Consider the following 26,182-nt stretch of genomic DNA (forward strand, 5'->3'; position numbering starts at 1 on the left):
GATATCTTGAACATTTTTAAAATCGCTGTTCCCAAAGGCAAACATAACCTTTAAGTTACAAAACTATGGGCCCATGACAACAATATAAGGGCTCATAACTCATTGCTTGTTGCTAAGTGGTTCTCATTGTAACTGCAGAATTGCGACTTTCAATAATAACACTCCTTTTTCAGAGAAACAGGCCTAATATCTTCATTCTACTGTTGATTACACGATAGTTTTATATCCAGCATACAGTAGAAGAGTCAACTTGACAATGTGAAAAAGAAATATAGTCTATGGACATAAAAAGTGTCACCATTTTTTACACAATGAACACTGTACTATTTTTACAGGTTCACTGAGGAAGAACCATGATGCATACTGAGGCATACTGCATACTTTAGCACAGTAAATTCTTCACGAGCCAATGTCAGTGAACTTCCCTTCTTTATAATATCAGACAACATTGCATCTGTACGTATTTTTAATATTGCCATAAAAGAAATTATATTACATCATCATTTTTACTCAGTGAGCACAAAATCTGCAACAAATGTCACATTACAAAATATATCACATCTATGATACAACTAATCCTCCAGTAATTGTGCAAAATGTATGCCCTGTTATACAACATTAGCTTCAGGCAAAGTTATCCCTGCTTAAAATTGACAAACCCCTTCAATTCTGCCTCTCCATTTGTCTATGAATGTTCATGATTTCCTCAGTGTCACAACAACAAAGAAAATATGCAGTAGGCAGCTTCTGATTGATATCTTATGTTGTGTCTAAGACTATCATACTAATTATGAGTTTGGAATTATTGCAAGAGCAGTTATCAAACTGTATTAAAATAAAAAATAAAACACAAACATAATGTACAGCCCCTGCCTAAGAACAACAACATATCAGTGTATGAACATTCAATTTCTTTTAGAAAATGAATACGACAGAAACATAATTGTCATCTTACAAACACATTCAATGGACATACATACATGCACACATACACTGTATATACATACATACATACATTCATACATACATAAATACATACTGTACATACATACATACATAAATACACACATACATACATACAAACACACACACACAAACACATAAATACACCATGCATTGTAACCCACTGTCAATTACCCACTTAAAAATTGTTAGTGCTAAAAACAGAAAATACTTGACTTTCTCAGTGTACTGCACTGTAAGGACAACACATGATATCATGACAACTTACATTTTCCAAGAATTGCACATGATCAGCAAGTGACGTACTGTGGTCCTTCATTGCACTTAACACGTCAGTAACAGACTCTCGGGGGTGGACCCCATTCTCATAGCGATTGTACATGCCGCGCCAAAACCTGTTCACAGAAACATTATTCAAAGTGTTAGGTACATTCTTACTAATGTTGGGCGTGACAATCATGATATAATTGTCTGGTATGTTTTTGGCAGGTATGCAAATAAAAGTTGATAATAATAATAGTATTCTTGATAATACACCATCTTCTCTGCATGTCCTGTATGGCCATGCAATGTTAAATCTCCCTATTCGAATCATAAAATGGGAAACTTACAACTACAGTCATTGGGAGGTACAGCAGTATACACTGATTTTCAAATATCATCTTTATTCTTTATTGCAGAACAAGGAGACAGTGTGCTTTACAGTTGTGAGAAAAATACCTTGACCGCTTTCTCAAATAACACTTTCCGACATTCAAACACTGAATATTAAGCACAATAAAATTTCAAGGAAATTCTTAGGATCTGCAATAGAAACCTAAATTTGTTGACCATGCCATCATGAAAATATTTGTGCAGAGAAAAACTTGCAGCAAAATACAAGTACAGTGACAGGGAATTGAAGGATAGAGAAAAATTCCACCTGGCATAAAATGTGCCATTACTGCAGTGTCTCAAGTGCGCACGCATTTCTTTGTGCGCCTATGGGACACCACAGTAATGGTGGAATTTTGCCGCCAGTTTCGATCGGATGATATGGTCAGAGAGTTTTTGTTCTTACTTCAGCATTTGTGGACTAAAGTCTGGCTTCAGCATTCCCCTGCAGGTGGGGAGATTGGGCTGGTAGAGAGGGTTGATGTAGTCCGACATGCGAGCCTGCATGTACTGCCACAGTGAGAACGTCTTCTGAGACAGCCTTTCGTTCATGGTACACAAATATGAGAGCAAACAAAAGTATTTACCTGACAAAAATGGACAAAGTACTGTCCCAGAAAAAAAAAAACCACACAAAAGTCTAATGAGAATGCCTTCCACAATTGGTACACACAACAATGACAACAAACAAATTGTCATATCATGACAACATACAATTAACAATGAAAATTTCTGCCTTCTTCAAACACAGACAAATCAGAAACAAGGCATACCAATCCTCGGACAAGGTCACATTGAAAATGTAAACAAACAAATAAACAAACAAATTTTTGTCCAACGTGATTTGGAGATGGACTAAGTTTGAAACAAAAATTTAAAATGCCTGAACAACCATTCAACCATTTGGAACAAGAATCAATTATGCCGTTGATTGCCTCATATCATACTGTAAAATTGTTGAAGATCTTTGAACTGGTCAACAAACACAAATTAATTAATGCATAAGGCATACATTTCACAAGGTTTTTACTTTTGCAAATTTTGGTAGTCAGGTGCTATTGCAAATTTAACAACACTCAAAATGTTTTACTCTGATCCCGAAATGAATGTGATGTGCAGGCATACATTACTCACAAATTTAACCACTGTGCAAAATTGCTTCGAATTCCCAATTCGCAAAGAATTACACTCGCCAAATATATGGCGTATACAGTACTACATCAAATCTACTGAGCTGCCAGTAAACTAAAACGAGGTTTTTAATTGCTACATATGGTGGTAAACTAAAAAAAAAGAAAAAAAAAAAAAACCTTGGCACAGATCTCATTTCCTGAACTGAATTTGCACTTTGATGTGACTGGGCTCACCTCTTGCCGAGTCGCTCCTTCTCACAGTTGCCGAGGAAGTTGCCAAACTGGCTGGAGAAGACATGGTCGTGCAGCTCCAGCAAGAACCTCTCGTTGAACTGGAATGCACACGGAAACTGACTGCACAGCTGCCAGGCTGCATCCACAAACTGGGTGAAGACGGGCGACACCTCCCGCGGGTCGTACGCCAGGAGCCCGCATCGGTGGAGGAATTTGTGGCCGAATGCGAGCCACTCTTTTTCAATCAGCACCTTTAGATTCAAACGAGACAACACAAACCTAAGTATGAATGTGGTCATTTGATATACAGGGATGCCAGTTAGACTGAAAGTGAGGTCCTGAAATACATCTACATGAAGCCTCTTTGTACATGAACAAGCCTGAATTTTGAAGCTGCCAGGGGCTGGATTCAGGTTTTTGCCTGAAAACTGGCATCCCTGGATACATCTCCATGTATAAGGACAAGTGAGAGACTGAAGCACATACATTATACTTGTGATGCGATAGTTCCTGAAACTGATTTATTGTGCGTAGTGCATGCACAGCTTATAGTTTCAGAGCAGATACATCAGGGAGGTGGAAGGCACCTCCCTGGATACATACTTCATCCTCATTACCCAAACACAGCAAACCTTGTTATTCAATTTGCATGACACTTGAAAACTCAAGAACATGAGACTCAAGAATAGGTCGAGTTTGGAAATGAGACATATCACAGATGATGAGTGGTGTGGAAGGAAGCACACAGAATGATACTTCCAAAATGTGCAATGCTTTTTAAAATCTTAAAATCTCCCAGAAATAACATTTCAAACCCTAAGGTTAGATCAATCTGTGCATTCCCCTACGACAGAAAACATCAGTGGTTACATAATGCGGGTACATCAAAGCACTTTGAAAGTAACAGCATCGCCAGCAAGCCTTCAAGAAGCTATGCATGGCACTGTTCTAGCGATCTAGACCCTAACACAAACAATGCATACCAAAATGTTCATACTCTAGTTTTACTACGCACTGCTTCCCTAAATCATAAATTACCATATCATAACTTATTGCACACCCAGATTTAGGCATTGAATACAAAACAACAATTCATTGTATCAACTGAAAAAAAAAATGTCATTGTGACATCAATTGGTATATAATTTGTTATTATTTGTTTACACCAAATTATTTTCTAACTTCAGAGAATATCCCAACTGAGTGCCTGCCCATGGGAAAACAGTACAGAATGGTAGTGTGATTATGTTTTTTTCCACTTTGCAAGAGGTAAGTACGTGACCCATACAATACATAAGCATATGTTCTGGTATTTCCGAAGACAAGGACACATTTATGGCAATTTATCCTACAAAACATAACAACATTAGGGTCATCCATAATATAGAAAAAAAAATCAACCCCAAAAATTCACCGAAATAAACAATTTGAAAGGCATCTGTTACATAATGCTTAAACTTTCTTTGACGTGATCGCATAAATTGCAGGCAAAATTTGAGGTTTAAGAGGGATGGCTTTCAAAAAAAAAATGGCCTTCGAACAGAAACAACTTGATTCAAAGATTCCTGAAATTATACCTCTTGTGCTAGCAGCATGTCACTCATGCTTCATTCAATAACTTCAAACAATTCATCAACCACTGCATTACAAAGGGTGAACTCTTTAATGCTTTGTTTCTTCAAAGGTTAGTATGATCTGCAATATTGCATGAGACTTATGTTATGGCACATACTACATAAATTAAACATATATTAGACATTACTTGAGGTTTTGAGACCACCACTTAATGGGTCCTAAAGGAAGTTTCTACTCAAAATCATGTGAATCATGTATTCATGCATGGAGATGTTGAACACTGTGTATATGAAGAAGACGTAGTAGTCATTTGTTTGCCATGAATGACTGACTTCAGAGTTTCAATTGGGACTCTGGGAAATAGATAGGTCATAAGAAGAAGGAACAGGATACCATATACTGAAACCCATTAGGTTGAACAAGAAGTAATTTTCACAGGTATAGTATGGGACTGATCGTAATTATGGCATTGTCTCTAGGACAAATGAATCATAAACTATACAACGAACAAGACTGCACAGCCTATGCGAAAGAAGACTATCCAACAGCCATAAGAAAAACTAGACAATTTTTCTGCTGCATGCAGTCCCGTGGGATGTCTCCACTTCTCATGTAATAACAACATCTGCCATCATTAGATGGCCCTGCAGTTATATTTTAGTAAACTGTTCTTGAACACTGACCAAGGACTATTCTTTCACTCTCTGTTTGCATTGCGCAATTATCATTGCATTCCACACTTCATCCATGAATTAACATCTGCAGTAGTATCTGCAGATTAAAATTTATGATAAAGGTTGGCCAAATAATCATCTAATGCTTTAGAAATGGGAGTTTTTGAAAGTGCCCATATTTCAGCATTGCTTTAATAATATTCAAGTAGCTTTTTATCATTGGAAGAGTACATTATCAATAGAAAAATTGTTGCAACTTTTCACTTTTGATCTGTCCCCAAACTCAGCTGTTTTACACATTCATAAACACCAAATTATAACAAGCGAGGTGTCATTGTAAAGATAATTGATCAGGGTTTCTTATCGTATCAACAAATTCAACATGTTACAGGTAATCTCTACTACAAGTCTAAATAAGATCTCACTAATGCATGTTTGTAGTAAGCACGCCTTGGGATTGGAAGTCACTTCAAGTGTAGCTTATTACAAATAATGCAAGTGTGGCATACCTGAAAACCCTGTATGGTCCTGTAGTAGGGGTCCAGAATGATGCTTGCCAAGGAACATGTCTGAGCCGTCCTGTCCCAGCCATCTGAACAATGCACCAACACTGACAGCCCCTCTTCTCCTATTGCCTGTGGGGGCAAGTAGATCATATACTGTAAAACCACAAGTTTTCACACGCATGAAACTTTCACAAATTTTGCAAAGAGCCAAGATTCGCAAAAGTAAAATGTACAGGATAGTGTTTGTCTACACAATGCATTGTACGCCAGTGGCAATTTGCAAAAGGTACATGCCACGAAAAAAAGCCACTGTCTTCCATTCTCAAAAGTTGCCTGCCACAAAATGTTTCTGATTTTACAGTACCATAAAATCTCATGCACATGGCGCATTCTAATTTTTCATTTTTAAATAATATGATACATGTATATAAATATCTAAATTCATTGACCTATTGAATGCCATATATCTTATTGAATACACAATCTAAAAAAAAAAAAAAAAAAATCAAGCTTTGCATTTTCATGTCATTGCTTTTATTCAAAGTTTAACAAACATTCCCCCTCCCCCCCAAAAAAAAAATAAAAAGAGGAAGTGATCGACCAAATACTACTGTACAAACAATCTTCATAAATATTGATAACAAATACTGGTTCAAAATCCTCTTTCACAAATCAATTGAAATGACTTCACTACCTTTGCAATAAAATGTGACGTGTCTAGGATGGCTTTGATGTGCTTCAACCAACAGCTCGACTCCAGACCACTCAAGAAAGCGTCCATTGATGGATTCTTCAGTTCACACACTGTCAGGAATTAATAGCAAAGTCATCTTTAAGGGCCCTCCTATTACCACTGCATAAGTTATTACCAGTACGTTTGTGACATGTGCAACTCTGGGCAAAGTTATAAATTGAACAACACTTGAGAAACATAACTGTCTAGTCTCGCTTATATCCATGGTACGTTTATCCCTTATCCAAGACAGTCTCCAGTACACAGGAGATTAAGTTTTGCAACACTGCACAAACCAAGGCATCTCTCTGCCAATTGTCTTTCCATCTCACAAGGTCTGTTGTAAATTTAATGCAAAGGACTCACTGCCACTTTGGGAACTGCAAGCTGAATTAAAAAATGAAGTTAAAGGAAGAACTCATTTTCACTTTGTAAAAGAGACAAGTTGGAGGTCTTTATATTAGTGCAGCATATTGTCGCTGTTTTCTTGCAACTTTCACAAAGTTTCATGCCATTATTGACATAACTATCTGACCTTTGAGAAAGGAGTGAAATATATCACTGTGTGCACTAAGCATGTTTCATGTATGGTTTCATGATCTGATATAAAGGTCATGTGTATAAGGGTGTATCCCCCTCGCTCTGCTTCTCCTTCTCCTCCTCCTCCTTTTCACCTTCCTTGTCATTCTTCTCTTGCTGTAAGATCCACAAATGATAAAGTTGATAAAGTGAGCCAAAAATTAGCAGATCACCTATTATGATACCCAACAATTCTATAAGAGGCAGAATCTGAATCTTTTCCTTCACTGTCTCACCTTCAATCAGCTTCTGCAGACTACTCCGCATGACGTGTATATTCTCGATGCCGAGAAATTTGAACTTGATGTTCGTATAGACATCTGTACTCTCATACCCCTTCCCAGAAGCTTTATTGACCATTGCATTGATCTGTGTGACGAGAAAAAACAAAAAATAGACTCAAAGAATGTTGATCATTTTGCACACTCAGGAGACATGAGGTGTTTTCAACCACATTGGCCCTAATTCACAAAGGTGGTTTAAATCTAAACCATGGTTTAAGCAAATTTTTTTCTGTGTAAATACGATTGACAGATTGCGTATGCCAACAGACATCCAGTAACAAATGCACATTGATATGTGCATGTCAAAGATATGCTTTTTCATGCTTAATTTCAGACCATGGTCTAAGTTATACCACCTTCATGAAGTTGGTCCATTGCATCTGCAATAGCCACACAATATATGACAGGGAAAAGTTTCAGAACAAGGGCATTCACACAGAAAAATGTCATATGACCATGTAGTATCGCGAAACAATGCTCTACACACCTAATCACTGTATTATGCATGGTCATAATTTGTTTCGATAGGCAACCATTAATGCACAACCTCCCCCCCCCCCAAAAAAAAAAAAAAAAAAAAAAAAAAATGTTTTGTATGTCCTACAGGGAAACATGATTTACGTGAACAAATATATGGCACTGTGAAACAAGAACTCTGAAACAAGAACTCTGAAAGTCTGAAAGGGGGGGGGGGGGTTGGCACAGGTCTGGTTTTGCTTTGACTTCTATAACCACTTATATACCTTCTCTGAGTGACTAACAGGCAATTACATAAAATGACATTGCAAGTCAAGTAAAAATTGTGTAAACATGTTTATGCTATTAAAAATGACAGCACTACAGTATGATATCTGAAATTAGGTCCATAAAATGCTCACATGATTCAAGTTTCTTCATGTACAAGATATGAAATAGTGTATTTTTTTTTTACCAGGTACAAAACAGTAAATGGTACCATAAACATTGTATGTATGACAAATAAATGTACAGAACTTTATCATGTAAATTTGATGCATATATTTCAACTCTTTAACTCCTTGTCAGTTCTTTGCAGCAATAGGAATTTTCTGGCCATTTATTCTTGGAACAGTCACATTTCAATTTCTTTGAAAAATTTTCAGACAAACTGAAATCAATAATATGGGGGGGGGGGGGGGGCTACATAATACATGTAAGGTTGTCTAAGGCACTCAGTATCAATGTTCTTACTCGACAATGGCCCTGTGTTTGTGAGTTGTAGCATCAGCAATTATTTTTAGTGAACTGAATTCATTGACAGTAAACTGGTGTAGGCAAATTTGACAGTACTAGACCTCTCCATTTCAGTCCATTCATTGAGGCACATCTGAACCTATACAGGTCTGCAATTTTCTCAGCTCCACATACCCACACATGGCACCATGAAGCTCTCGGTAAACCCTCAAAATATATGAGGCCTACAACTGCAAAACCACCACTCAGAGCCACAAAAACAACAGAACTCCACCTTGCATTTGCTCTCAGACATTGCTGAGAAAAATCATACCTTTTGTCACATTTTTTGGAAGTTCTTATTACTACTAGTATTGAAAAACTCACCTTTGGCCTTGTATCTACAATGTACATGACATCTGACTTTGGGTTCGTCTTGAGGATGGCTTGTAGCATCTCCTCATCTTCCACACAGCGAGCACTAAACCCTGCCAGGGGCTGACTACATCGACACATAGCAGCCTAAAAAGAAAAAGAATTTGTTGAAGGTAGAACTTTGAAATATTAGTCATCATAACAATACTCTTGATGACAATGCTGTGATATACGGCAGGAGTGGTGATGATGATGATAACGGTAGTAATCAAAATAATGATATCATCATTATCATCTCTGTTCATTACTATTATTATCATTATTATTATTATTATCATTATTATTATTATTATCATTATTATTATTATTATTATTATTATTATTATTATTATTACTATTATTATCATTATCATTATTATTATTATTACTATTATCATTATTATCATTATCATTATTATTATTATTATCATCATCATCATCGTCATCACCAACATCATCATCACTGACATTATTAAAATATTGGTACAAACTGTATTATAACAGTGCTCACCCATTAACAACAAAACTTGATGTGACATATTTTTCACATGTTATTTCTACCGCTTGATCGGAACCACAAACCACTTTATCGAGACAAATTCTGGCTGAAACACTTCACTGCCTGTCATTAACATCTAAAAATAAAATATGAATCCTCACAAATAATCGCATGGATTTCCTTTCCTTTCCAGAAGGATTATTTTTTAACCAATTCCTGATATATTATGCCGACTGCACAGTCTAAACATTTGCCATTACACAGTAGGATGTAGTGCAGGCGATCATATCGAGCGTCGTCAGCTTCTACTCCTGCACTTTATACCAACCCCCTTCAGTACGATAGGCAGAGCCACCTATCGCACGTGTGGCACACACTGCACATACAACTGTACTCTCCCTGTTTGTGCATAGTATGCTTGTGTGTGTGTGTGTGTGTGTGTTTGTGTGTGGCAGATGGCGTAAGGAGGCAGAAATATGACAAAAGAAGTATTCGTCACAGACGCGCTTCCGTGTCGTCGTGTAATGTGTATGTTGTTAACAATGTTGCCGCTTTCTCTGCATAGATAGGGTTATAAGCATCATGACTTGATATGTGCAATGTACTGTGAACTCTAAAAAGGTTTTTTTGTGGATCAAATGATTGAAGGTTTGCTTTAATGATACATTTGCACAATTATGAGACTGCTGTCTTTTTTTATCACCATTTTGTATCTGCGTGTCATTGTGTGTGTGTTCTTGATGCTGTGGTTATCAGTGGGTTTAATAACTCTGCATGGATTACTGTTCTACCCACATACTGGGCTTCATGTAGTGGGATTTGCACGGGCCATTACCAGCCACCACTTAAGCAGGAGCACCGTTTAAACGGGAGAAAAACTTGTGTCCCAACCCCTCTCGATTAAGCGGTGACCACTGTACTACGACAATGATTATAAAGATGACAATCACACACTACTGGGAAGCCGATGGCACCAACAGTATACTGATCATAAGCCACTTTTCAAAGCATGATTATCCAAGCAATCGTGAATTGATTACATATAACACAATCACACTTTAAATATCAATTGTTCATCACAACTAATTAAAAGCAAATGATATACAAGCATACACTAACCTTGTTTTCTTGATGGAGATAGGACAAGACTGGTAACCGACCTCTACTTCTGAACCTTGCACTGCCCACCAGGACTGGTGTACTGACAAATGTTGGAACATACACCGTCTTTGGATACGTATCGCAGATCTGATGGAGAGATAATTTGTGGAGCAGATGTTTCACTATAGATACAATATCTCTGCACACATTTCAGCTGGTAGACTTTACAACAGAAGTACTTGCTCTATTCCTCACCTTTGTTGAGCATCATTACTCGATAAGCAGTATACTTGCCTTTTTCAACCTGGAAAGAAAAATATCTACCAGCAATCACTAAAAAAACAGACAAACAAACAATTAAAGAACAACAAGATAACATCAGCAAATGGCATAACACCCAAAATGCAACAACTGCAATATCATTCATTCAGCATATTACAAGATATAAAAGACTTGCATACAGGGTGTTTTTCTTCTGATCAGAAGCATTACTAACATGTTATTCAGGCTTCACATTTATTTTCCGACCGCGGTTTGCATGGAAGTTATTATAGAATTTCACAACAATGTTTTGAAATTGTACTTAGTTTTACCACTCAACAAAAACAACAAAAAACTAGAAATGTCGGTACGATGGCAACTGGAATGCCTCCGCCATATCACATTATTCTTCTATACCTGTGACGGACTGACAGACAGACAGCTAGACAGACAAACAAATGGATGGATGAACGGATGGATGGATGGATGGATGGACAACCTGAAAACACAGTGCCTCCAATCCCATTATGTGGATGAGGATTTTACGAAAAGGAGATGAATTTACAGCAATTAGTATGACTGACTACTTTAAAACAATTGAACATTGGCTATAAAGGTATCAACCCTAGCCTGTCATCGCAGCATAATCATTGCTCTTTCCAAGTTTCAAAACTAGCTCTCAAGAGAGGGAGAGATACATAGCCTCGCTCGTATTACAACACTTAAGTTTCATATAAAGATTGATAATGACAATTAGAGTCATACCTCGTAATTTTTGTTGATTGTCGTGCTGCACCACTCCTCATTGGGGATACCCATCCGTGCATACTCAGCTTGCAGATCAAACTGGTCCCAGCCCGTCATCATGGTGGGAACTACAGTGGCAGACTTGTAGTGAAATGCATACAGGTCCTCCAGCTCAGCTGTAACAGAAAGGCCAAAGCTGTCAAATCCCCTAGCAAGGAAGATTGGGTGGAGGGGGTGGGGGGAATCTGTCTAAATAAAGACAGGGATTTGACTAAATTGACCACATCAGCCCAGCGTTGGAAGCCGCAGTGAGAGATTTTCAGGGAAATTTAGACTGTCCCACTGTGCCATAAAGAAAATATCATGGTTTTCACACAATTCTGGCAGTTAGCATGACTACTTGAAATGGATATAACCAACACAAATGCAGTGACACTATTCAATGACCCACATTTTGAGACAGCTTTTTTTTTTTTCCCCATGAGCATTGTACGGATTCAAAAAGAGCCTTTACTTCATGTTGACTCAGATGGCATAATGCAAAAGTAACCAAGATTAGAACATCATGAAAATATGCAAATTAGACAAGACAATGATGTCACACTGCCTCTCAGATCTTCAAAAGACTTATACACCAATTCCAACCACATTTTCCAATTTGTACAAAATTCAAGAAAAACAGTATCCTTCCCTCTCTTTTTCCTAGAGTTGCCCTGATTCAACAGCTATTGTAGATGACTTTTCTAGAGGGAGACAGCATTTACTTTGCAGAATTGCCAACCCATTGACAGAAACGGGTTATTTGTCATGATCAAAGATGTACAACATCAAAACTAACGAAGATGTTGTGAGGTTATAATCTCATTATGACATTATCTCACTATGCTGTCTACTGGATATGAATGTGTCCAACACCACTGTCATTGGAGAGATTTGTACCTGGATTTGAAAGCTTTTGCAGTGACTTGTACAGCTCCTGGCAATCTTTTTCACGTGGAATCACAAAGGTTGCAGCTTGGAATGTCTTGCAGCGGATCTGTATGGGAGCCCCTCCTGTCGTCAGGGGAAGTTTCTCCACCGACGCAATGTGCATGTGCAAAATCTGAACAAGGGGATCACAGAGAGAGAGAGAGAGGATCTATCAAAACTGAAACTTTTAGAAAGGCTATCAAGTTGGAGCAGGTTTTTAATTGAGCCATGACAGACGAAGATATTTGTTCTTGTAAACCATTTGGAAAGCTGTCAAGTGACTCTTACATTAGAATTGCTGCAAAATTTTTCAAAGATACGTCAAATGTGAGATACATGTACCTTGTACTGACTCATGTAAGCAAATCAATGAAATACCCATTTATGATGGAGTTTGTTATCAAAATCATAGAAAATAATAAATGGCTTGATCAGTGATCGTTATACCTTAATCTGAAGCTTTGATCATTGATCTAGATCTGGATTAATTTATGCAAATAACCTGTTCATTGTACATGTATAGTGTACAGTACCAAATCATACACTTGTATTCCTATTTTAGAAATGAACACATAACAATACACTGTAGCAATTGATGCAAATTACACGATGTAAATTTAGCTCTGATATTTTGAATTTCCCAAATTTTGTCTAAGGTTTGGTTATTTCTTTGCACCCCAGTGATTAATAAGCGAATGTACATATAGAATAATCAAAACAAATTCCACATTAATTACAAGCACTTGTGGGAGAGATGTGTATTAACCCACTGAGGACGAGTCCCGAGTATACTCGGGCAGGTGTCTATGGGAATATGTGTTGTAGCAAAATCAGTCTGTCCTCAACAGGTTAAAGAGACAGGTGCACCAGGCACAAATTAATATGAAAGCCTGCAAGGTGAATGTTGAGTTTCTTCTGTGGACTCTATAAAGTCTATGAATTGCAATGCAAGCAGCACGATACATATTTTGCTTTGACTGCCTTTTTTTCCCCCCTGTCCTTCTTGAACAATGCTGTTACTACATGTAGTTTCACCCCTCTCTTGTCTACAGCATAGACAGGTTAAAGATCAGGTTTGACAAAGTAGACGTACCCATGTCTCCTTTTTGCCCGCAGGATCCACAAAGATCAGGTGGGTGGCTGTTAGGTAGAGCGTGCCTACAGCTGGTTTGCGAGCATTAAAGCGATCTCGCAGACGCACATTCTCGATCTGCAGGACAGGATGTGGACATACACAAAGTCATTACGACATTGCTAATGAAAATCACTTTAAACTGTAATATGCACATATCTTCCAAGACATGGCATATTTTTGCACCTGCCTACTCTGATACACCATCAAGCTCAAAGTAATAAAAACGTACGGCATTCAACATATGACATGTGTCAATGGGAATGTAGTGGGTCCTACGGAAAAAAACAAACAAACAGGAAAAGAAGTTGAAAACAAATATCAAAGGGATTCACAATAAGATGCATGGTTTGTTTTTTTCATGAAAATTTCACACTTTACACATAGATACATTGATGTGAAATTTGTTTGTCATTTCATATTTTCTGTTCTTGTCATTTTACTTTTTCCCCTGGGCATTTTATTACCACAAATCTGAATGTCACCTTGTGGGAGTATCAAGGGTGACCAGCTTGCATTGCATTTTGACAAAGATACCCTTATAAGCGGTTATTTTCACAAGGGTTAAATTTGGAATCATGAATTTTGCGAGTCACTGATGGACTGTGGATTTAACATCACATGAAAATATCTTGAACTGACATGCATTTATGACAGCCTCAGTGTCAAATGGCAAAAACAACATCTCACAAAACTGTCTGTGACCTCCTCATTCGTGAAAATATCTACAGAACACAAAACTACAGTGTAACAGCTTATACAATACTGTGCATGGCAACTAAATTCTATCAGTGTGATATTCTCGTGCAGAATACCTGTAGCCAGAATCATCCCAGACAAGTTGTCTGGATAATTCTCCAAGCTGCCTACAATAGAAACAACCATCTTTACCTTCTGCCATTTATCAGAATTATACCAACATATTTCAACCCTGAAATTTCCTTCAAGTGAAACTCATTGGCCCGAATTCACAAAGGCGGTATAATTGAAACCATGGTTTAATTGTAACATACCATACAAATTGTCCATGTTTTACACCATGGTGTCACTTTCAATAGAAAGATTAAACGAGAACTTACCTGTTCGAAGCTTTAATCTCGATTCTATTAAGTAATAGGAGGGTGATATTACGTCAGGAGAGAGCCCGCCATGTGTGCATGCGCAGTAGAACCAATTTTCGAAGAGTGAAAAATGGATTGTCACTAGATGAAAGATAACGGGAACTTGCAATCCTGTTCGAAACAATGCCGACTTACACTCCTGTTAGAACCGCAGGGTGGGTGTGGAGGGGACGTAATATCACCCTCCTATTACTTAATAGAATCGAGATTAAAGCTTCGAACAGGTAAGTTCTCGTTTAATCTTTCTATTCTATTGCGTAATACTCGTGAGATATTACGTCAGGAGACTTTAAAGCCTGTGACGATACATTTTTCCCCCAGACATAACATAAGTTATGTGAATAACTGAAGCACCTACCAAGAGGTCATTAGTATTCTGCTACACGAGTGACAGCCTGCGAAAAGCTCATTTTGGCGTCTTTTGGCTTATTGTAGAAACGTCGAAACGTTCGTTCGTTTGACCATCCAGCCTGTTCAAGTACTGCAGTCACTGGTACATCACCCCTGGTCGCGGCTGAAGTTGATGCTGCTCGAGTGCTATGCGCTTTGTACTTATCAGTGTTGATACCTGCTGATGTAAGCACTTCCTTCAGCCAACGAGCAATAGTTTGTGATGATACCCTTTTGTGGGGTTTCTTGTAGCTGATGAATAGCTGTCGTTCATCCCCCCTGAGCATACTTGTTCTCTCGATATACTCTCTGAGGTACCTTACTACGCACAGGCGTCTGTCTGGAGGATAAGATTCCAGGGTAACCGAAAACCCAACATTCCCTGGTCGGTTCTGTTTGATCAGTTTTTCAAAGTGAAAAGTAATTGAACTGTTTCTCAATTGTAAATGATCAAGATCCATGAATTTCAGAGACTGAATCCTTTGCGCTGAAGTCAAAGCAATGATCATGCACAGTTTTAATGTTAATTTCTTCAGAGACAGCGACTTTGCTGGTGACATAATACGCAACAATCTAAAAACAGGACCAACATCCCAGATTTCTTTGTATCTGGGCAAGGGAGTCCGTAGGTGAAAAACTCCTTTCAGGAACCGACAGACTAAGGGATGTGTACCAACTGTACACGAAGCGTCAGTTAGTGTCAAGAAAGATGATAAAGCACTGCGAGCTTGGTTTATGGTGCTGTAAGCTGCATGTTCCACATGATAGAGTTTACTGAGGAATTTGAGGACATCCGTAACATCTGCATAGTAGCAGTCGATATTGTTCTCACGGCAAAACTGGTACCATTTTTTAATGTAGATATTGTATTGCGCCTTGGTGGAATCTCTCCAAGAAGCAGCCATGATGTTAATGATGTCCCTCGAAATTCCTTGGTGCTCTAGTGGTGTGCACATAGCCTGCAACAAATAAGATCAAGAGTTGCATGTAAGGGATGTGGTGTGTTCAAATTTGGGAGTGTTAGGAGTGTCTTGCTCCTGTGAAGCAACATAGGTTTCCCAATTGTCATTTCTCGCAAGAGGGGAAACCATGCTTGACTGGGCCAGTTGGGTACAATGATTATTCCATCTGCATTATCCTCCCTTATTTTTTGCAGGCATTTTGCAATCAGACAAAATGGGGGAAATGCGTAGAATTTCAATCCATTCCAATTGAGAGTGAATGCATCGACTGACACTGCTTCTGGGTCAGGTAACCATGAAACATAATTCTGTACTTGCTTATTCAGTCTAGATGCGAATAAATCAATTTCAGGTTCTCCAAATCTAGCAGTGATGGATTGAAAAATGTCCCTGTCAAGCATCCATTCTGTCCTGTCATCAAACTTTCTAGACAAGCGATCTGCTTCTTCGTTTAGTTTGCCTGGTAAATGTGATGCCGTTATCCACACATTGTGATCAATACACCACATCCAAATGTCTCTCGTAATGTTATTACATTCCACTGATTTCATTCCTCCCATGTTGTTTATGTAGGAAACTGCAGTGGTGTTATCCGTGCGGATGAGAATGTGCTCATCGTTAGCTCTACTACATAGTGATTGCAGCCCAAATTTTACGGCTAGTAGTTCAAGATAATTTATCTTACTGTCTTTGACATATCTTAACTCTTCTTCATTCCACCTACCCCCTGTGGAATTGTGTAGGTCAGTGGCACCCCAACCACTACCACTTGCGTCTGTACGAATTTCAACAGACGGATTGGGTCTTCTTAGTGGCATGAATGCCGACTGGACATTGGAAACCCACCAATTGAGTTCTTGTTTAGATTCATGTGATAACGACATTCTCCTGTCAAAGTGACCTCTGTGCAATCTTAAGGCAACAACTTTCTCTTTCTCTGTGGCTCTATAAAACAAAGGCCCATACTGGACTGCTGGCGAGGCTGCCACCAGCTTTCCGATCACTTTGGCAACTTGCCCAATTGTAGTGCTCGAGCTTAATCTGAGCTCTGAGCAGAGCATCTTAATTTCATGCATTTTTGCCTCTGGCAATCGAAGAGTCATGTCTTCCGAGTTCAAGATAAAGCCCAAAAATTGGATCACTTTTTGTGGCTGTAGTACAGACTTGTCTGGGTGTACTAGAAATCCTAGGCTTTCGAAGCCCTGAGTGACTGCTTTAACAGAGTTCTTTGTCTGTTCTACTGTGTCCCCAATAATGAGTGTATCATCTAGATAACAAACCACAGTGTGGCCTTGCTGCCTTAACATTGCCAAGAGAGGTTTCAACAATTTCGTGAATAATCGAGGAGCAGTGCTCAAGCCATTAGGCAGGGCCTTATATTGCCAATACTGGCCTTCCCAAATAAATTTGAAGAATTTTCTGTGAGATGGGTGGATTGGGACTGCATAATATGCATCCTGGAGGTCGACTGATGCCATGTAGGCATTTCTTGACAAGAGCTGCGAGGCAGTATGGATATTTTCCATTTTGAAATGTTGGTAAGGTAAATACTTATTCAGATCTGTTAAATCTAGTATGAGGCGTGTACCTCCATTTTTCTTAGGTCTTGAGAAAATATTAGAGACAAAGTCTCCTGTTTCTCTGGAGCATTTTTCAATGACCCCCTTTTCAGACAGTTTATTAATCTCAATAGATAGAGCTCTTCTATCAGTTTCAGAAAGCCTGTAGCTTCTTGGGGGTTTGTTTCTGGATGGTGGCAACGTGGCCGCAAATTCTAGTTTGTAACCATTTATGACCTCTAAAATAGATGGGTCAGATGTAACAGCTCGCCAATTATCCTGAAAGGCATACAGTCGACCTCCAACTTTGGGAGAATCATGTGGGGTTTCTAGAGTTATTTCATCTCTCACCTCTGTAAGGCTTAGCGTTTCCGTTGTGTGTGAGGCGCTGGAGGCAGTGGCTTCTTGTTGCCTTGTGCTTGGCTCTGGCGGTACTGCCTCGGGTTCCGCTCTAAAAAAGGCCGGTCACCAGTACCAGAAAAAGGCCGAGTCGCAGTGGCAGGGGCACGAGATCTGGACCAGCCTGCTTCCTTGTAGCTTCGGTGGGTAGCACTAGCGAACCCCGGCGAGGGCCTAAATCCCCTGTAGGGATGTGGGCTTGAGTAGCTCTTTCTTTGTCCCTTCATCACCCCTGCCGTAACTTTCTGTTCTTCCATAAGGTCCTTAACCTTCTTGCTGAGGTTGTCGCCAAACAGTAGTTTGTTGGTAGTACCAACCATATTCTCTGGCTTGCACAGCCTGGCACATCTTGAGTCTAGGTCTGGTTTGATTAGCTCACGTCGTAAGCAATTCAACTCAAAAGAAGAACTGCAAAGTAGGGCCAGCGCATCTTGTTGTGGGTCCGTGATGTTGCCCGATGGAAGTGAACGGACAAAGGCATTAATGCCCTTTGTCATTGATTTCTGAATTTTTTGTAGTTTCAAGTCTCTTGACTTTGTATGTGTCGGAAGATTGTCCCAAATGAAGGGGTTCACTTTTGGGGAATCCATAGCTTGGCAGTTACTGGGCAGAGCATATTTAGCTGCTGTCTCCTCTAGTGCTTTGTTTTCCAGTTGATGTGTGAGCAAATATGTAGCTGACTGAGCAATTTCTTCCTCTATCGGTTCCCCGATATCTGCGTTCACTGCGAACTTCGCCGCAATATGTGGAACTTCGTCTGGCATGATTGGGTAGCATTCCTCGTCATCCGCGATTGAATGCGTTTGCCCCATACCGGCGCCCGTGTATTCACAATGCTCGCCACTGTATGGCTGCTGTGTACTCGTATGTGAATACGTATCATCGGTAGTGTGTGCAGCCCGTGGCTGCGGTGTAACTGCAGACGTATGCAATACTCCTGTAGAGTTTGCAGTACGATTTTCCGCCGGTAATCGCTGAATAACTGACTCCAGCAAGTCTTCCAATTTACTCAGTCTAGTGTTCACATCGGAGCTTGTCGATGACTGGGTTTTTGCCGGATTTGTAGGTTTGCTCTTCTTTACTTGCGCTGTGCGCTGAGCAGGTTTCGATTTCCCGCCATCTTGTGTAGCCGTAGGGGCACACAGCTCTGTGAGCTTCCCCTGTGCGGCGGCTGGTTGTCCGCCCGTGGCGGCGTGTGAAGCTGCCGTGGGCTCACGTGGAGCGGCAGCGCGAAATTTCTCTTTCACCGAGATCGGCGAAACCGATGAATCCATGATTTGATACTCGAAACTGCTTTCGATGCTCGAAAACTGTTTTGTCTGCCCAATAGCAGGGTACAGTTCTAGTGTCTTGGAGCAATTTTACCCCAAAACACATTCACTAGATAGGCAAAATCCGAAGAAAAATGCCAGAAAAAACGGAGGGATAAAATCCTCCGTCCGAATCTCAGCATGCACGATGACGTATTGGTTCTATTGCGCATGCACACATGGCGGGCTCTCTCCTGACGTAATATCTCACGAGTATTACGCAATAGAATTGTACCACCTTCGTGAATTTGGGCCAATGCTTTGGTGTTGTCGGAAAATTGGCAGTCACATTTTTGTACATCTATACACATGTACTGTACAAGTACAATGTATACTGTACAAATTGAATGTATGCGCGTCAAGTATGTATTGATATTACTGTCACATCCAGGGTTTGTGACATCATCATGTAACATCTTATTTTAGTGCACAGATCTGTACATCATTCTGTTTCTACATACATTCCACATATTTTGAAGGACAAGCTAGGACTAGGACAACAAAATTGCCTCTGTTTCTTACTGAAATCATTTGATTACTTTCATCATAGTGTACATGTACATTAATGAACTACAGTGTACAGTGTACATGTATTGTACAATGTAATTGATAACTTTATCATGTTCCAAGTGTTCTTTGCTAATATCATACATCTTATGCATCATTAATGATTGCAGTTTTTATTTCTGGCAAAGCCTATTGGATTCACAGAGATACAACTGTATGTGAAAGTGACTACATGTACACTTGTTGTAATCAGAACAAGAAGCTTTACTTCAGAACAAATCAATTTTAATTCATTATGTCCCCTGCTGTTAGAAGAAATCACCACCCCATATGGCACCCTGTTTTGTTATGATCTATTCAAGATTCATACCACCATGCTTGGCGATCACATTCAATGCTCTTGCCAATAAAGAAAGTCTCTTTTCATGAGAGCGAATGACCCTGTGGGTTCTTTGCCAAGTTAATGTCACAGTTACGAGATACAGTACTGTACATTGTAGGTCTACCAGTTTTCCACAATGAGCTGCATACACATGTACAAATTGTACAGTTGTAAAATGTAGTGTACAATGTAATATGCTTAGATCTCAAGTTTTCATTACATTTGATATCTACAAATGATGTACATTGTACAATGCACATTGTATTTGTACACTGTAATAGTATGATGGATCCTGTGAGGGTATCCACTGAGGGTACTGTAAAACGAGAAATGTTCGCGTGCATTTTAATTTCGCGAATTTCGCGAGCGCCAAGATTCGCGAAATTTCTAATCTACACTATATGCATTGAACGCAAGAGGCAATTCACGAAATTTTCTTGCCACGAAAAAGGCCGTCGGCTCCAATTCGCGAAAATTTCGTGCCTTGAATACCATGTTTTACAGTATCCATGGTGTAACATGTTGGCTATGAATGAGTCCAACATGTGGAACATAATATGAGTACCGGTATCTATACTTCCCTCCCAACTACTGTACATGTCCACATATGTACCTGCAGTGAAGGCATTTTCATTGCAGCAATGCCCACACTTAAAAGTGACTGAGTACAAATTTCTACATCAAATACGGTACTCATTTTTTTTTTTCGCCTTCTACTGACACTCCATACAGTAAGTTGATTTTTCTTGACCAGTAGTTTACAATGATAAGGTTCAAACCATAAATTTTAACATCTAAATGTCATTAATATACAGATTACAAAGAAAAAGTTTAAACCACTAACAGGTTTGTGTCATAAATTTGTCAAAAGAAAGTACAACGTAATTCTATGAAAGTGATTACATTTAATGTAATCACTTTGTCATCTTTTCTACAGTATTCACATCGCAGATTGCTACAACACAAAATACATGCAAATGATTATAACCCTGATTTGACAAGCACTATCATACAAAATACTCAATCCCTCAACATGTGAAACCTTGCGTCTGATAATGCAGAAATACACTGCAAAATCACCTTCCTAGTGGGCTCAGTGGGTTGGTTTAAGAGTCTGGTCAGACATGTCAGCTGAGACGAGTAAATGGCAATCTCATCTTCATGCTGTATTACGAGATCACCGTGACTCCTTTTTGGCCTCACACTTTTCACATCATGTTACTCTATACCATGGTACCCTACCTATTACAAACAGTCTGGGCTTTGCATCTACATGCACTGTACAGCCATGCTTTGTTTTTGTTTTTGTTTTTTGTTTTTTCAAGAGACATGGACTTGTGAGAAGGGGACTGAACCATCTGCTGTGGCTTTAACTGTTTTTACATGTGATATTCATCTGCAAAACAAATATCTTTCTTCCCTTTTCTTAAAAGAACCCCAACAACATACAATGCATTATGATGACGAACTTTTCATCATCTCAGTCCAACAGATGAATAATGAATTTGGCTTTCCTACAATGCCCTAACATGTGTAGTCCTCCCTGCCATGATGTACAAATTTCTGATCAATTAACCTGACCTATACACTTGTACATTGTACAAGTATACAACACAATTTTTCTTTTTCTTTTTCAGTATACCACTATACATTATGAAATCATTCAAATTTCAACAGGACATCAGGCCAAAGGCCAGTAAGCCCCTTTGACACCTGGGCCCTGTTTTATGAAGAGTTAAAATTGATTATAAAGTTGATTTCTATGATATAAGTCTATGGCAGACTGTGTGTTAAGGAAACTTAAAATCAATTTATCTTTTGATAAAACAGGGCCTTGGAGTTACTGGTCATCTGCCTTCTTGTCTTTCAGCATCATATTTTTTCTTTGAGACAATCTCACCGCAATATCATAATCATGTCAAAATGCCACCTTCATAAATTTTTGTGTTGGTTGTCTACTTGAAAGTTTACAAGTACCAATTACATACATGTACAATTTAATGTACCCTGTAACATGCATAGCAATTAGGCTGCAATGCATAATGGGAATGCCTTGCATGATAGAGCAGCCCCCAATGCACAAACCCACTTACATGGTTTTTTGTAGCTACCATAACATCCACACATAGCAGACAATGAGACAATTTTCAAATCATGATCTATTTTCTGCTAAATTACCATGTATCAAGTTGGATGGGAATAAGTCCAAATATTCTCCAAGTACTCCAGTATACATCATGTACAGGTCTGGGGATGGTGTATGCATACAAAACTGAAAGGTGGCTGCAATATCTCCTGGAATTTAATTGTTATATTTAATTGATTGCATGCTATGGGTCAGCCACTAATGGTTGATCTTACTAGATAAAAATTGGTATCAATGAAGACAAGTAGAGAAATAAATGTCAGAATTGCATTAATTGCATCATGCACTTCTAGTATATGAATATGGCAAATCGTACAGTATCACAAACCTCTCTTTCTCTCATATTACACTACCTTGCAATCTTGTAACCTTACATGTACTACTGTTGTGGATACTTTCTGGTTTGTTTAGTGAACTACTGTAGGTGTAAACATCTTATATCTAGCGAGTCTAAATTTTTGTGAATCGGGACTTCCCGACGATTTTGCGAGTGGTTAAATTCATGATCGTGGAGTACTGAACTGAACGGAGAAATGTGATACCAATACACTAGTACATCACATTTATATCAAGATCAGAGTTAATTTTTTTCGTGTGTCTTTCATTTCGCCAATGGCACAGACTGACTCGCAAAATTCGTGAAAATAAAAACCTTACAAAATATTTCGCGCATACAGTATTAACCACAGCATTCTACACAAAAAAAAAAAAATGTATTCCTCTGGTTCATCTGTAAAACCTTGGTCTAAACATCATACAGTGTAATCTAATGTTCAGTACAGGATGGACTGTTGTACTTAAAAGTTGGGTGCATATCAAGAGGGATTCACATTATGCAAAGGGGTTGAAGCAGACAGTGACAGTTTCAGTATTGTTTTTCTGTAGTGCTGTCAGGTTTAATAGCATTTAAACATGTTTACACAATTATTACTTGACTTGCAACATTCTTTAATGTAATGGCCTATTCGTCACTCAGAGAAGGTATATATTCAAGTGGTCATAGAAGCCATTTGAAGCAAAACCAGACCTGTGCCAACCATCCCCCCCCCCCCACAAAAAAAAAACTTTCAGAGTTCTTGTTTCACAATGCTATATATAACAGTGCTTGTTCACAAAAGTTAGGCTTCCCTCTATGACATTTGTAAATTGATTTTTAGCTCCCAGTTACTCTAAAAGTACTGTGATGTGTCGCATAATATCAGATCACTACATTGGAACTTCAGTTTCAGATTATGCAGGCAGAGTAGATCTACACTATGCCACGATCACAAAGGGTAAGTTTTTTGAGCTACGACACGAAATTAGATATCGACAGCGACACTTTCCAATACTCAATTTCATTTTAAATTTATGAAAATATGTGAGGGGAAAAAAAAGCTACCCTGATAATCAATATGAATGTTATTTTGGACTTTTGGTGCAATTTGGTCATGAGGAATTTGAGATATGGATACGAAAGTACATTAGGTACAAAATCGCTTCCACTTTAACTTCATATATATAGCACAACTCATAAAAGTACTCGGCTGCGGAGATATCAATAATTTTATTAGCTCATGTCAAGTGGTTTAGGAAATCAGTGTTTCAAGAAAACCGCCTTCAAATGTTCTCCTTCTGATGCTATCATGATCAATGGAGGCAAGACAGTTTCCACCTCAGCGTGCTCCTACAGTAGCAACCTCCACGATGTTCATTCAAGCTTAGCGCCAGCGGCCTACGCATGACCAATCAGTAACTAGGATGCCACGCACTGACCAATAGGATCACTCCCTCGTTGCTGCGGCGGAGTTTTGCTGCAGTGCTAAATCCGAATCTTCAGACAGGTTTCTGATCCATTGAAAGTCAGAAAATCATGGCCCAGAAAAAACGCTAATGTCTTGCCTTGTCTTTGATCATTTAGCTTCGAAATTTCGATGATAGACGATACGTTAGACTACAAAATTAAGGTAAAAACAGAAATCTGATTGTTTTGACCGAGTTTGATGATCTGACTTCACAGTTGATTTTCTCGGTTCAAACGTCAGGGACTTTGTGATCCTTTTGTTGTGGCGGGTCACATGATAGATCTTGACCTCTATTTAGAGGCTGTACAAAATGTACTCTGCAAATTATCGTGTAGACTCTAACCAAAAGTCAGTAAAATGTGTATGTGTAGACAGATTACGTGTAGATCTAACGCAATCCGCCCATAACTTGACCACAAAGCCGTCCAAAATTATCCAGCTACTACATGTAGAAGCCTACATGTAGGTCTACCGGTATTGACCGATTCTGTGACGCGCTATGTGTATTTTTGGCATGGGCAGCGCCATTACGCGGTGTCTCAGCCGACCCCCCCTCCCCACTCCCCACCCCTCTCCCTACATTAGCACGCGCGCGAAATGAAAAACTGATGCATGGTTGCTTTTAATAGCCAATAAGCGTCTCGTACTGAGTGCGCGAATGCTTGCTTAGTGCGCGAACCTTTGTTACAAGTGCGCAGTAAACATGTTGCCCGTGGGGTGGGGGAGAGGAGGGGGGGTCGGCTGGGACACCGCAAAATAAACTAATGGCTGCGCCCAGTGCCACAAATTGTCTGCTGCCCTCAACGAACCCGAATCGGTCAATAATGCTTGTGCACATGGTTGAACCTTGGCACAGGAGGTTGAATCTTGGTGCAGGTGCCAATATATTCTACACGGCATAAGGTCTATAAACCATCCAGCTCAAGAGCTCAGTCTTGGCAGGGAGGTGGCACCTCCCTTGTCTTGGCACCAAAGCCGAAGGCAGTTGTGGAAGAGATTACACGCATAGCCTACAATGTAGATCCACAAGGCTTCTTTTAAAATCACTCAATTTCATTTTTACCTGGCCTCTGCATACATGTACTCTCATAGAAGTGACTTTACAGCAATAGTCAACATAAGCATTTGCCTTGTTTTACCAACATTTGCATACATGATGAAGGATGAGCATACTCGTGTCACAAGTGATACATGTATACCAAATGTGTTTTGTGTTCTCTCAGTACCGAAGTTACAGGTAAACTCTGCCTAACAGATAAACTCAGCCCCTTGTAATGAGGGTGCCATGGGCCAAGTTTACCAGCAACGGCGCTAAGTCGAGTTTACCACCGTACATAGAACTAGAAGTAAAATGTACTACTTGAAGTGCATGACGTTATTATATAGTAAATATGAAGAGTTAAAGCCCAAACAAAGTTCTGGTACGCCTGCAAAAGTTGTCAAATTTCACTCCCAAATGTAAACGTATGCTTAGGAAATGTGCAGGATAACGATGTTATAACAAGATATTCGATGGGTAACGACAAAAATGCGAAATATTAACCAAAAAGGTTCAGTCTCAGTACCCGAACGGGGTCAGGCTAAACTCCGACTCGGGTATAACTCGGCCTCGCTTTAATGGCGGGCTGAGTTGTACTGGTTGTCCCTCTGGATTGTACAGTGTTGTACTATGGGAGCGGCCTTTATAAACTAGCGCTTCGCGTTCTGGCTACTTGCAGTAATGGTCCGAGTTGTTACAACACACTCATCAAAAAACCTCTTTGGTGCGCATGCAAAATCAGTGTGCGCCTATCAAGCACCTCTAAAAACAATCAAAGACGCTTGATAAACAACAACAAAAACTTCAAAGACAGCGTGTCTCAGCAACTGAGGTGATGTGCGTATAGGCTTGACGACCGCGCGCTGTCCATTTGTTTTGTACAGGATTAGCACGCACTTTCCTGTCTGTTCAGTTAGGCCTCATTTGGTATTAT

At 39.3% G+C, this 26,182-nt stretch overlaps 2 protein-coding genes across 2 annotated transcripts in view; both read right to left on the minus strand.

Moving 5' to 3' along the window:
* LOC139714368 (phosphatidylinositol-3,5-bisphosphate 3-phosphatase MTMR8-like) overlaps positions 1-26,182 on the minus strand; it is a 33,328-nt gene that overhangs the window by 5,056 nt on the left and 2,090 nt on the right. Inside the window, exons 2-12 of the mRNA XM_071626075.1 lie at positions 13,611-13,727; positions 12,488-12,650; positions 11,567-11,724; positions 10,559-10,687; positions 8,914-9,048; positions 7,288-7,420; positions 6,434-6,543; positions 5,743-5,868; positions 2,985-3,235; positions 2,024-2,158; positions 1,232-1,358 (exon numbers count right to left, since the gene is read on the minus strand). Coding sequence (XP_071482176.1) covers positions 1,232-1,358; positions 2,024-2,158; positions 2,985-3,235; positions 5,743-5,868; positions 6,434-6,543; positions 7,288-7,420; positions 8,914-9,048; positions 10,559-10,687; positions 11,567-11,724; positions 12,488-12,650; positions 13,611-13,727 — 1,584 coding nt within the window. The remainder of the gene's footprint in view (positions 1-1,231; positions 1,359-2,023; positions 2,159-2,984; positions 3,236-5,742; positions 5,869-6,433; positions 6,544-7,287; positions 7,421-8,913; positions 9,049-10,558; positions 10,688-11,566; positions 11,725-12,487; positions 12,651-13,610; positions 13,728-26,182) is intronic.
* Positions 14,740-19,530, minus strand: LOC139714369 (uncharacterized). Its single transcript, XM_071626076.1, has 2 exons — positions 18,033-19,530; positions 14,740-16,119 (listed from the first exon to the last, which is right to left on the minus strand). The coding sequence occupies exon 1, from the start codon at positions 19,352-19,354 to the stop codon at positions 18,044-18,046; it is 1,311 nt and encodes a 436-aa protein (XP_071482177.1). The 5' UTR covers positions 19,355-19,530; the 3' UTR covers positions 14,740-16,119; positions 18,033-18,043.

The sequence above is a fragment of the Diadema antillarum genome, unplaced genomic scaffold (genome assembly GCF_040938485.1).
Source record: "Diadema antillarum isolate AM-2024a unplaced genomic scaffold, OU_Dant_1.0 seq00002254_RagTag, whole genome shotgun sequence".
Lineage (NCBI taxonomy): Eukaryota > Metazoa > Echinodermata > Echinoidea > Diadematoida > Diadematidae > Diadema > Diadema antillarum.